We start from the raw sequence: 13,266 nt of genomic DNA, 5'->3' as shown, positions 1-13,266 counted from the left end.
TGGAAAAGCAATGTTTTAATAGTCAGGAAATGGGGAAATTTCCCTTAACACACATTATAGCCCACTGTAACTGAAATACATAAGAGGTAAATCGCCTGGAGCTGGTTGCACATAACACCTTAAGATTTTCCTTCGGGTTAAGGTTCTCTTAAAAAATAAAATCAGTTGTACAAAACACGTTATCTCCCTCGGGTTTCCTTAAATTTTTCACAAAGTATTTTAAGTTTTCTCCTTATCTTGGGCTCATACTTCAGAAATCCATTAAAGTTAGTTAAACTATAGCACAAGAGACTTTAGGTATCACAAGCTTTGAGGGCAAGCAAACAAATCATGAAAACTGTAGTTACTGTGCTTAACATTTTCTTCTTAACCAAGGAAAATTCCTAAGGGATTCTCTGCAACACCCTTAAGTCCCTCAGTCTGAAGTGTCATACTTAAAACATAAGGTGATTTGTGCAACTGGCCCCTTAATTCTGCAAGTTTTGGCATTGTAAATATGACTTGGCTTTGAACAAGGAAACATTGTTACAATAAGATATATATATATATATATATATATATATCTTTTTATTATTTTACTAATATTAATATATTTATAAAGGAATAAAAATTAAAATACACAAAGGAAAGCTGAAGTTTTTTCAGTGCCTCAGCAGCAGTGTTCTATCCATATTGTTTTAAGATAGAAGTCTGATACAGATTCTTTTGTACTGAAGCTACTGGTTGACAATATTTTGCACAATGTTCAACATCCTTAAATATGACCACAGTAAGTATTCATAGTTTTATCCAGAGTACTGTACTCTGGTTAGGGTGGAAAAGCCTCTGAGGCAGCATTTTACGTTTAGTATCTGCTCGCTGTTTATATTGCTCCTGAAACCTGGCACCTCTTAGCTTTCACAAGTGTGTCAATATTAAGTGTGCAAGGTCATCCAGTGGGCCGGATTGGACCCTTTGCCGGGCCGGGTCTGGTCCCCAGGCTGTATGTTTGACACCCTTGACCTAGATCATCCTGCCAAGATAATTTAAATTATTCCATAGTTGTTATTTGAGACACTTTTTCCATATATATTTGATATGCCCTCTTTACTGTGAGGGTCTCGCAAAAGCGACTATTATTGACGAGTGGTCTGGAAGCTAAATTTTGTTTTCAATACCAAAACTCATTGTCATTGTTATAGAATTATGTCTCCTCAAACATCCTAATAGTTCATAATGTTACATCCAATGATGTGGACTATCTTCTGTAAAGAGTAACTTATATTATGAGTATGTTTTTATTATGTATATGTATATGCAGACTTGTTAATATATTGACTCAATCATACACTGTGTGATCTGTTTACAGCTGATATGGCAAAGACCAAAAACAAAACTGAAGCTAGATAAAGTACATTTTGACAGGCTGACACACACACACACACACACACACACACACACACACACACACACACACACGCAGGCAGGCTCAACCGCGGACATCTTACTGCGCATGCGCGTAACTCGTTTATTGATGAAAAAAGGTCACGAACTCTGACCCTCCCACCACCAACTGCAGCAAACTGTTAAAATATTAATTTATTGAAGGCTACACATTAGCTGACCCCACAGCTCCACGGCAGGTAAGACATATTTAATATCGTGGACGCATGAGAGGCTCACGGACGAGACAGCCGTGACCAGTAACACAGGAAGGGAGGGAGTGTTCAGTCTACAGCAGGGAAGCGACCATTACCAGCTAGCAAACAGCTAGCCTAGCTCGTTAGCACTGTCGTCCGGAGCTCAGCGCTTTAAAAATACATTTGGCAGGTATGCAGTGATGTCGGTATGTGTATGCGACTGCACAGCATGTTCTGTATCTAGCGTTACATGTTTATGCGTAGCTGTGCCGCAGCGGTAATGTTGTTAACGGACATGCTAGTTAGCTAACAAGCTTAGCCGCGTCAGCTGGCTGTGTTACCGTTAGCTGGTGTTAGCTGCTATGCTAGCGGTGCTAACTAGTCTGCGCAAACGAAGCAGCCACGTCTTTAATATAAGTCTGAATGTGACAGCGGCACGTTGCAGCGTCAAACCATGAGTTGCCTTGCTAAACTGTCTACTGATGTGGAAGTCCATTTCAAAGATTAATGCGTATTTAGCCCAGTTGTCAAAGCCGAAGTCCCGCCGTTCACTCTGCTATTCGGCATCATGGGCCTTGAACCCTAGCATGCTTTAACCCTTCAATGTTGACCTTTCACCCACAGGAAAAGAAATACCTTTATCTTCCGTATCGATTTTAAATAGCTGGCCGTCAAGAGCTTGTTTGTGTTGCTGTTGCAGCTTTGCCGCTCATCCGTTGTCACTTTGCTGTGATATTAAGCCGTATTTTTATAACGAGGCCACCAATAGTACAGTTTCAAGCTAGCGCCAGCTACATTGGTTAGCACAGGCCACAAACTAACAGTAGTTAGTGGCACACAGTATAGCATATTACATGATGTTATTTTACCTGTTGGTTCAGTACAGATCGTTTCAGGCTATTTGTCTGAGCACATTTTTATTACAACGATGAAGTTTCGTTTAGAAATATCTTGTAGCTAAAGGGAGAGGTGACGATAAACTAGTAAACATGTGGGATGAGAGTTGTTGTAATAGTCATGTTTATTACATCTCTGCTATGATGCAGTGCATCAAACCAGGTCCCTTTGCACACATCAGTATATAAAACATGCTATTTACACAGGTGGTGATAGTATTATGAAATTCACGGTGACTTTATTACACACTGAATCAGGGCTGGAAATTAACATCTCAAAATCTACAATCCACTCAGTAGATTACCTTTGTTTTGAGAGTGAAGCAAATCTAGCTGCCACTTGCATATTCTACCAGCATTTGTTTGGTGGCTGGTGCTTACCTCAATTCACAATTTTATTCACAAAAACAGATAAAGTAAAAATACATGTACATTTCATAAGAAATGAGATGTGAAATGTAACACCCCGATAAGCTATCAAAAGCTTGAGAACAGGGGTTGTGTTCATGTGTTTATGAACATGTTGTCTAGATTTAAGAAAATAAACTGCATATAATGTACAGTAACATTTATGATATACAGAACTCCGAAGACTAAACTAACCTAATACTAGGTGCTAAATGGTCCCAAGACATTTATTCCATCAGTCTAAACATTGGTTTCATCGGTACGAAAACATTATTTCAATCTCACTGACACTGTCCGGCCTCTGTAAATACTTACTAGAATGTATATAAATCTGTTAAACGATAGTCCCCCCAGAAAGCACTGTTTATTCCTGTCTAATGTGTTACCAAAAACTACAGCACCCTGCTGTTTCGGGAAATTACATAGTGTTTAAAAAATGGGACTGTAGATATATCACCTGTCAGAAACTACTGACAAGTATTATACATGGGATTTGATGACTGAAAGAAAATGACAAAATAAATTGAGCCTTTTCCTTGAGGGTATTCCCTTACCTGACCCAAAGTTTGCTTTAATAGGACTTAGAGTAAAGTATATGCTCTCTCTGCAGTTGTGCATGCCTCATGGGGCACTGATGTGAAGAGCAGTGGAAGAAGGTGCATGCAGTATCAGAATGGATGGACAGACACAAAGGATTCAGCTTGTGTCAGCAGACAGCAACATGGCATTAGGACACAGGATCCAGGTGATGTGACAGACTGTCAGCAACTAGAAAATACTCTTATTTTTTTAATTGTGTGTGAATAAACTAGAGATGCATGATATTGGATTTTTGCAGATATCTGATATGCTGATATTGATATATGTACATATTTCTTCCATCTAAATGCAGGGGACATCGAGTCTCTCCTGTTGTGGAATTGACATATTATTATGTCTCTTCTCCTCATGAAGGCTCATTGGCAGATACAGACATAAAATGCTAAGCTTTTCCAAGTGTACACATTCACAGGGTAAAATGAGAAAACTACGTCAATTTAGATTACATGTTAACATGCCATTTTTATTGTTATCTAACATAACAAAACTGCAGAATTCATCATACTTTAACAACCTGGATGATGCTGTCCCTGAGACAATCCTGACAAAAGTCACATCCAGGGCAAATTTGACCTATTTGATTAATTAAAGTTGCACAATTACAGCATCATCTTATCTGTCTGTCATACTGGCAGAGATTTATTTTGGGCTGATGTGGATATTTCATTTTAAAGCCTTTATCTACTGATGACCGATGACATGCTGATATTATTGTGCATCACTAGACTAAACACACAATGTGCACATAAATTTGTCAAAATTGGGTCCAATATCTAAGAGTAGTGGACAGTATAACCCAGAACGGTCTCATATTTGTACAGTTTCTCCGCTGTCCTCCAATGAAAAATACTGTTTTTTAATTTCTTTTTATTTTCTCATGTAATTAGCTCAACGTCTCCCACACTCTGGCTGCATATTCAGTCAGCTCTCACTCATGTGTTGCTCTTTTGTTTCTCACAGATTGTAACTGATCAGCAAACTGGACAGAAGATCCAGATCGTCACAGCACTTGAGCCATCTTCCCCTGGAAAACAGCAATTTATCTTAGCGAATGCTGACTATTCCCCCACTGGGAAGGTGATCCTAGCCAAGCAGGAAGGCTCACCCAACAAGGTCATCCTCGCCGCTCCAGACGGCTCTGGGGTTAACCAGCTGTTGTTTGCCTCCCCTGATCTGGCAGGGCAGCAGATTCAGGTATCGCCAGAGGATATTAGTGGCTTCCTGTTGCCAGTTTTGATAAACAAGTTACTGAAAGGTCTTATGACTGAAGCATGAACATGTTTAGTGAGTCTAAACTTATTGCAGTGTTTGCTGTATTAAATCATTTCATTGTCTTGGGTTGTTTGTCAGTTTGTGACCGAGGGGTCAGACCAGTCCATTGTGAAGCCGGTTATAGAGTACTGCGTTGTCTGTGGGGACAAGGCCTCAGGTAGGAAATAAGTTTAATTTGCTGTAACATTATTATTTTTCGGGAACATACAAGTAAGGGTTGTAGGCTGACAAGGCTGACCTTGTTTTCTCTTTCCTCTCTCAGGGCGTCATTACGGAGCTGTCAGCTGTGAGGGCTGTAAGGGCTTCTTCAAACGCAGCATTAGAAAGAACCTGGTGTACACATGCAGGGGCTCCGGAGAGTGTGCCATCAACAAGCTCCACCGAAACCGCTGCCAATACTGTCGACTGCAGCGCTGCATAAATCTGGGCATGAAACAGGACTGTAAGAGAGTTAAATATTCTTTACTTACAGCTGTATATATGTTATTCAGTACCCACAAAGAGAAAGTCTGATGTCTTTGCTTTCTTCTTCAGCTGTGCAGTGTGAGAGGAAGCCTGTCGAAGTGACCACCAGAGAGAAATCCGTCAACTGTGCAGCCTCCACTGAGAAGATCTACATCCGCAAGAACCTGTGCAGTCCTCTGGCAGCCACACCCACTTTTGTGTCTGATAAGGAAACTGCAAGGTACAGCCAAACAAAATACAATATACCAATTTACTAGTTTATTAGATACATCTGTACAGTCTAATGCAACACAGTGAATAGAAATAGAATAGAATAGAAAGCCTTTATTGTCATTGCATAGGAATACAACAAAATTAGCTGATGATCACTTTAAACTCACATATTGTAACATGATCCGTTGTTGATTAACTCTTGTCGACTGTACACGTAGTCTGCTGGACACAGAACTCAACACGCAGACAAAAACACAGAAAAAATACACCAGACTAGAGAGCAAAGAGCCGCTGCCCAAGTGCGTGCCGCCGTCTTGATGTGAAGAATATCTTTACACCAGAGTGTGGATACCGACCTGAGCCTGACATGGACTGGGTTCGGACAACAAATCAGACATTTTCAGTTCGGGTTCCGCCCACTTGACATGCTGCTGTGTTGTGCTATGGCCTATTCAAGTGCTAGAATTTGTTATTTACGTGACAACACCTGAACGCAACACAGGCTCCGCTCCAACTGAGTGTGTGCTGTTCTGCGCTGCTTTGCATGCGGCGTGTTTGACTGTGTGTAACAGCAGCCTTTTGATGGTCATTTACACACTGTCTGTGTGTGATCACTGTGAACAGACAAGCTGTAACCGTGATAACAATAACTGTGTCAGGTAACAAACTGCGTCGGGCTCGGGTCAGGTTCGGACTTTAAAATCAGAAAGGCTGTCGGGTCGGGACAGGCTTGGTTATAACAGTCTCGGATTCGGGTCCGGTTCGGTCAGGAAAATGCGGCCCTAACTGCGCTCTACTTTACACAATATCTTTGGTTCAGTTTCTAATAACTCTGTCTCTATTGGACTGCATCATATTGAAAGTCGTTTCTCATGTTTTGTCTTCTCCATTTATATACATGAAGGAGAAAGGAAACTAGAAACATCTCTTAATTTAATGCATATGAACACATCACCATCTCTTACTTCAGCCTGAAAATTACCAGAGTTGACTCAGCCTCTCTCAGACACATTGTCTTTATCTGGCCGGTAAAGGAAAGACAGAATTTGTTGCAGTGGACAGGACTGAATTAAATGAGATTGTACCTGTGTAACTAATAAACTGATAAGAGTTTGAGTAATGACTAGAGCTGTCGTGGTGAAGGAATTTCTTCTGCCGTGATAAAGGGTGGCTCAACACCGTGATATGTGGTATTAACACCGTTATGTGTCGTTTTTGCTAATTACTTCATTTATCATGATTTTAGTGATTTGTAAAGAAGCTTTACATTTAAGATATTATTAGGTACGCTGTTGCTTTTTAAATGACAGGGATTGTACAGTTTCAAAGCAGATTAAATACATGTTCACTGATAAGTGCAGAACACTAAAGGGCGATGGGGTGCAATAAGGGCACAGAGTTTTTTTCAGCTGACTCGCTTTTGTTGCTGTGGCACAGAGAGAGAGTACCTGCTTGCTTTGGCCCATGCTCTGGTGAAGGTATGACTGAAGCACGTAGGGAGAGAGGATGGACCTGTCGGCCTGAGTGGGTTCAGAATTGATTGATTTCTCCTCTATTGTTGTTGTTCAGCGATGTGACGCTTGATCTATGTGGTGTTTGTCCCGCTCCTCCTACACTGTGATCGTACACCCAGAGCTAAATATTTTTCAACTCTCGGCAACCAGAAGGAAAAAAAAAAAACAGCAACTGTGCAGCACTCAGCGCAGAACAAACACTCAGCAGCTCATCATGCTGCTGCCATTTGTAGCAGAGTGTAAATACATAGCATACACAGGTTGCAGCGGTTACTTTCCGTCCCCTGCGATTGGCTTGTCAATAGTGACACACTGCAATACTGCGGATATTGCAGCAGCCCTAGTAGTGACTAAATCATATTGCATGGCTCCATATTACGTAATGTAATGTAATTTGTGAAATGTTCAATCTCTGACTTCAGGTCTACAAGTTTGCTGGAGTCAAACATGTTGCTCAACATCCAACAGCCCTTCTCTAAGCTGGAAAACACCATCTTGATTCCAGCGTCCCCCGACAAGGTAACACTGACTAATGTAGTCAAATGACATTTAAATGAAGTCTGACATGTCAATCCAGCCCTGAGAATAAGGGGTTTTTTTAATACATCAGAATGATAAATTATGATTAAGAAAGGAATAATTCCTGTTCATTAAACAGTTCTGGTTTTGTTATTCTTTCTTGAAGTAGTTCAGTGATGAGCACAAATGTTTTGTTGAGTAGAGACAGTGCTGTACAGATGAATTCGAACATCCGTGTTTATGAATACATCATTGTTAATGATTGATACCCATACAGCAGGATGACCCATCTCAAGGTGACCTCGGCACGCTGGCCAATGTCGTGACATCCCTCGCCCACCTCAACAAGGCCAGGGAGGCGAGTGAAGGCGACAATGATCTGATGGGAGTCGAAACGCTCAGTAACGGGGACAGCTCGATGACAGACGTCCAAGGGGATGAGCAAACTGCAAGTGATATCACTCGGTGAGGGAGATGTCATAAAGAATCAAGAGGCTTTGATCCTAACTGGTAGTTGCTTCTCAATAGGTTGATACACACATTAGAGATCATCAGGAGCACTGTAGAGAAACCCAGGGGCTGTTATTTTCCGTTTGTGACAAAGCTTTAATAGAATTTCCAGCAGGGCCATGTGGTCTCTGATTCCGGTCTTAAGGACTTAATTAGATTCACCCATAGTCAGTCAAAATGAACCATACATTGAGCGTCAGCACAGTGCTGCTGTGAGTTGCATCCTGTTTATTCTCTGTCTGTCGAAGCTACAATACATGTGGTGTCTGACTCAAAACGTGGATCCTTAATGTTAACATTTACTAATAATAATAAACTTATATAGCACCTTTCATATAAGAAATGCAGCACAAAGTGCTTTACAATCAGGGCATGCTTCAGATGAAAATAGACACAATGAATATAAAACAGAACTGAGAATTGTAAAACTATAAATCATGAAATCAAGTACGATTCTGAAAGGGTTGCGGAAGTGTGAAGCATAAAAAGAAAGAGTTTCAGACCTGTGTCAGGAAAGTCAGAGCTAGTTGAAGGCTACATTAACTTTCTTTTGAAAATATTTAGTGAGCTAGCTTCCCTGATATCTAAAGGTAGCGTGTTCCATAGCTTTGGGGTGTAACTGACAAAGGCCGCATCCCGATTGTTGCTGGGAACCACCGATAAAGCAGCAGCAGATGATCGCAGTGTTCTTGGAGGCAAATAGTTAACAAGGGAGCTAGCAATGTAGCTTGGTCCCAGCCCATTTAGGGCTTTGTATAGAAGTAGGAGGAGCTTAAAATTAATTTGAAATGTAGTCAGAGCAGCTCAGACTGGCCTGATGTGTTCTCTCTTCTTGGTTCTGGTTAATAGCTGAGCTGCAGAGTTTTGAATGAGCTGAAGTCTGAAGTAACAGTAGGCGAGACAGCTTGAAATAAAGGCATGCATCAATTTCTCTACATCTCTTTCATTTAGAAATGGTCGAACCTTAGCTGTGTTTCTGAGGTGGGAAAGTGATGTTTTCGTCACCTTGTTAATGTGGGGCTTGAAGCTTAGATCTGAATCAAGGATCATTTAATCCAGGGAGTTAAACTCCACAGATTATTAAGAAGCATTTATCTTTTTTGTTTTAGGGCCGACAAGTAGTTTTGTCTTCATTTAACTTTAAGAAATTATTGCTCATAAGAAATTTTTGTTTTCATATTCTGTGTATCATTAGAGCTTTTGACACCCTGGCCAAAGTCCTGCACCCTAATGACGGCACAGCAGGAGATTCTTTGGAGGCCACAATGCAGCTGATGTCAGGGGACCAGTCAGGTCCTGTGGTGGAGCTAGAGGGCCCTATACTCTCTGACAGCCATATCCCTTTCAAGGTAAAAGCACGGCCACTGACCTCTACCCTCGGGAAGAAACCTGAAACCAAAACTCCTGCTTATGTTTTACTGAGTTACACACTTTTCTGAGGAACATTGCGGTCATGTTTCTCTCTTAACAACGTGTTCCCGCAGCTTATGATGCCTTTGCCTGTGCCAGAGTACCTCAATGTCAACTACATCTGTGAGTCAGCTTCCCGGCTACTTTTTCTCTCTATGCACTGGGCTCGCTCCATCCCTGCATTTCAAACACTTGGGTAAGCTTTTGTCACAAGATGTGTCATTGTTTCATAAACACACCTTTTAATTAGTTGCATGTCAGTTACAAAATGACAGTTAAGTAATAAAGTTTCCCTTATGTGGCCACCAGGGCTGTACCGAATATTTTGAAGCTTCATTCTTAAGGTTGACATTTGAATTCTTAATCGACAGTCTGCACGTTTTCCTTTCTTACTTTCTTTTTCTTTTCTTTTCTTTTGCATGTGCGTTTTTCTATTTAAGAGGATATTTTTGCACATTTTCAGATTAGGTTACACTAAGATTATTAGTATTATACTGTCTGTAGAATTAAATTCCAGTTGTGGTCGTGTAGGATTGTGTCCAGCTCGTGTGATTTTCAGCAACTCTAGAGCGCTGTAAAGTCCAAAAGTCAACATTTAATTGAAAAATGATAGATGATGTATGTAATCATTTCCAAAAGTCTTTCAAAAAAACGTTTCCTCTGTGGTCACAAAACAGTTTGCTCTCCAGTTTGCTGCACACAAAGGGAGGCAACGGAACAGTCCAGCATCAATCTAAAAGCACCATAAATTACATTTAGTTATTAAATAAAGTTGATTTAATAAAAAAGACTAACTGATTTAATTGGATAAATCATTTTTATTCAAATTGAGGAATTTCTTTTGTGTGGATTATTATGTCCTAAAATACAACGACAGATACTGGAAGCATTAAAATCTCTGTTTGGTACAGCCCGAGTGGTCACACAGTTCTCTGCAGCAAATTTAAATGACTCTTATTTTATTATTTTCCAGTGGTCAGGACAATGACATTAACTTAATGAAAGCTTGCTGGAACGAGCTGTTTGCCCTGGGTCTGGCACAGTGCTCCAACGTTATGAATGTTGGTACCATCCTAAGTGCCATTATCAACCATCTGCAGACCAGCTTACAGGAAGGTAGGACGGCTCTGCTCTTAAAAGCCTCAAAGGTTTATCACATGAATACAGTTTCAGAAGGCCAAACAGTGTTTCTCAGTGTGATGCAGAGGGGAATAAATGCATGCCACGCACATATTTAAATCTGTCATGTTTATTTTTGTGGCATAATTTGTATCTTTACTGATGTTCTGCCCCACACATTTTCCTCTCTCTTTTTACTCTCTTACAGATAAGTTGTCCCCAGAGCGAGTAAAACTGGTGATGGAGCACATCTGGAGGATGCAGGAGTTCTGTAACAGCATGACCAAGCTGACCCCAGACTCTTATGAATATGCCTACCTCAAAGCCATCGTTCTCTTCAGTCCTGGTGCGTAGACCACTGCCCAGTTTACAAAATGAAAATTACTTAAGTTCTTGTCCTCCTGTTAGATCAGAATCAGTAATGCCGTTAGTGACAGTGAATGTCGACTGTTGCATCGCCTCACATCGCCTGTGTCTTGGCCAAAAAGCATGTAACTAACTTGTTGTTAAAAAACGGCGACAGGACGGATACACGATGCTAGTTAGCAGGTTAGCACATTAACATCACAACCTATTGCTGATAGAACAAAGGATACTTACCATGTGCCAGCAAACAATAACACAAACTGTTTCTGCCAAAAAGCACAATGGCTAAAAAGATCTCACACCCTCTTTACTTTAGCTGTTTTTTTTTTTTTTTGCTTTCCTCATTTGTGCTTCTCATCTCTTGCACTGAGCTAAACTGCCCTTAAAAAGCAGATTCAGCAAGCTGAATCGGCCAAAAAAGAAGCCCACAAGGGCCACTTAGTGCCAACGGTGCGGGACACATGTCAAAAACTAGGGCGACAGATGCTCACCGACAGCCTGACTGTGACCAACGGCCAACTGTCAGCTTGGTGTTTCAGGAGGCCTTAGAGCAGTGGTTCCCAACTGGTCCAGCCACGGGGTCCAGATTTCATCTTAGTCAGTAGTTCAGGGTCCAAACAGTTAAATATATTCAGCATCGTACTGGCGTTTGGCCCTCTTGTCAAGCTAATTTGACATCTCTGTCAAATAGTCACTTGCTTCAAAATAAAAGCTCTGTGCTGGAAATTCATTGCACTTAGAAATAAAGTGTGTTTTTTTACAAATTTGACATGTTGTCAAGTCACTTTTAGTCCATTCAGAATGGACCTGTGACCCACTTTTGGACCCGGACCCACCAGTTGGGAACCACTTACATAGTGCCAAATGTGCATGGACTCCTGTCTGACTGTGTTGGTTTTTTTCCCCAGATCACCCAGGCATAGATAACACCCCACAGATAGAGCGATTTCAGGAGAAGGCCTACATGGAGCTGCAGGACTACGTAACCAGGACTTACCCAGAAGACTCCTATCGGTCAGTAGACTTGTCTGTACAACATACGGCCAGCTCATTGACAGACAGATTTATGACGATACCATGACTGAAGCTGCTACAGTACACGTTCAAATTTTATGTCTCTCTCCCTCTCATTGCTCTCAGGTTATCCAAGCTGCTGCTGCGTCTTCCTGCCCTCAGGCTGATAAGTGCAGCCGTCACCGAGGAGCTGTTTTTCGCTGGGCTCATCGGCAACGTGCAGATCGACAGCATCATCCCGTACATCCTCAAAATGGAGTCCACGGATTACAATAGCCAGACGGTCACTGGGGTCTGACACACTGTGCCATCGCAACATTGGACTATTAAAACTGGACAGCCAGCCAATCAGAGTGCTCCACAGACCGATCACTAAGTGGTCACAACATACTGTATTTATGACGCAGCATCATTTGGGAATTCTGTTCTCACTCTAACCTTGCTCCTGCTTGTGACTCCTCAGTAACCAGTCAGTAGAGCACAACTCACCAAGAGGACAAATAAAACCGACTCCAGTGGCACGTGAGCCGCCAACAGCAGCCCGTTCAGGAACGAACCCCTCGAAACCTGCATAGTAGTTTGCGCTTTTTATTGTACATAGTATTTTATGCTTCATCGCCTCCAGGCCTTTCCTTTTTTTCTGCAGATTGTTTCCACTTTGAAGGAATCAGGACGGTTTGTTTTTTCACTGCTTTTTTTATTTTCTAAAAATTATGAGGAAAAAGAAAAAAAATGTGTCAAAATGTGAAATTGATTTGTGAGATGTTTTTAATCGCAGAAGGTTATAACCTTTGTTTCTTATTTGTTTGCCAATCCAAAGGATCGTGCAGCATCACTTGTCAAATGTTTGACATCATGAAATTGTTGTGTATATAGATTTGTATATAGAATGCACCAAGATGGCTAAAAATGGGAAGCACTTGGTTAAATCGTGGACTCCATCTTTTGGACAAATTAATGTGGATGGAAAATAGTCGAGTCATTTGAAAATAAAAACACCTTTCAACCACTTTTATCTTATTATTTACACCACTGTGTTTCCACTTTGATTGGATATTATTGGAGAACAGATGGAGCTGACTCCAGATTCTTCACTGTATGCAGCGCTTATGTTTGGATGGCAGCTGTGGACTACCAAATAGCCAAAAAATATGACAAGTTGTACGTGTGCTGGGTCATGGTGGGATGAATTAGGAGGTCAGCGGCCTGCGGTATGATAGGCTTTCTGTGTGGATGAGGAGACAGAAAATATTTACCGTAGCAGTGCCCTTTTTTAGCCTCTTACTTAAAAAGGCAGCAGTGTTTGAGTCATGCATGTCATTGCTGCAAAAACCCTTTAAA

The 13,266-nt window shown here is 41.2% G+C and overlaps 1 protein-coding gene across 4 annotated transcripts; it reads left to right on the top strand.

Annotated features, from left to right (window-relative positions):
- Positions 1 to 1,486: 1,486 nt before the first annotated feature.
- nr2c1 (nuclear receptor subfamily 2, group C, member 1) lies at positions 1,487 to 12,934 on the top strand. 4 transcript variants are annotated; one of them, XM_049575175.1, is made up of 14 exons: positions 1,487 to 1,622; positions 3,534 to 3,668; positions 4,484 to 4,717; positions 4,874 to 4,952; positions 5,058 to 5,237; positions 5,330 to 5,480; positions 7,410 to 7,506; positions 7,784 to 7,971; positions 9,212 to 9,365; positions 9,501 to 9,622; positions 10,400 to 10,542; positions 10,754 to 10,891; positions 11,820 to 11,925; positions 12,052 to 12,934. In XM_049575175.1, exons 2-14 carry the CDS (start codon positions 3,597 to 3,599, stop codon positions 12,221 to 12,223), a joined length of 1,836 nt encoding a protein of 611 aa, XP_049431132.1. In that variant the 5' UTR covers positions 1,487 to 1,622; positions 3,534 to 3,596; the 3' UTR covers positions 12,224 to 12,934. The 4 variants fall into 4 exon arrangements, with proteins under 4 accessions (XP_049431132.1, XP_049431134.1, XP_049431131.1 ...); XM_049575177.1 differs by lacking the exon at positions 1,487 to 1,622 and adding an exon at positions 1,670 to 1,809 and having other exon boundaries at positions 7,787 to 7,971; XM_049575174.1 differs by lacking the exon at positions 1,487 to 1,622 and adding an exon at positions 1,671 to 1,809.
- Positions 12,935 to 13,266: the final 332 nt, after the last annotated feature.

This window comes from Epinephelus fuscoguttatus, linkage group LG4, assembly GCF_011397635.1.
Source record: "Epinephelus fuscoguttatus linkage group LG4, E.fuscoguttatus.final_Chr_v1".
NCBI classification, from domain to species: domain Eukaryota; kingdom Metazoa; phylum Chordata; class Actinopteri; order Perciformes; family Serranidae; genus Epinephelus; species Epinephelus fuscoguttatus.
The sequence above is the reverse complement of the archived record's forward strand: the minus strand, read 5'-3'. Positions and strand labels throughout refer to the sequence as shown.

Bases quoted from the DNA above. Each gene is read 5' to 3' on its own strand.
- nr2c1 (XM_049575175.1), top strand. From the start codon at position 3,597: ATGGATGGACAGACACAAAGGATTCAGCTTGTGTCAGCAGACAGCAAC. The intron at 9,623-10,399 runs GTAAGCTTTTGT...ATTATTTTCCAG, and splicing joins CCTGCATTTCAAACACTTGG to TGGTCAGGACAATGACATTA. The intron at 10,892-11,819 runs GTGCGTAGACCA...TTTTTTCCCCAG, and splicing joins CATCGTTCTCTTCAGTCCTG to ATCACCCAGGCATAGATAAC.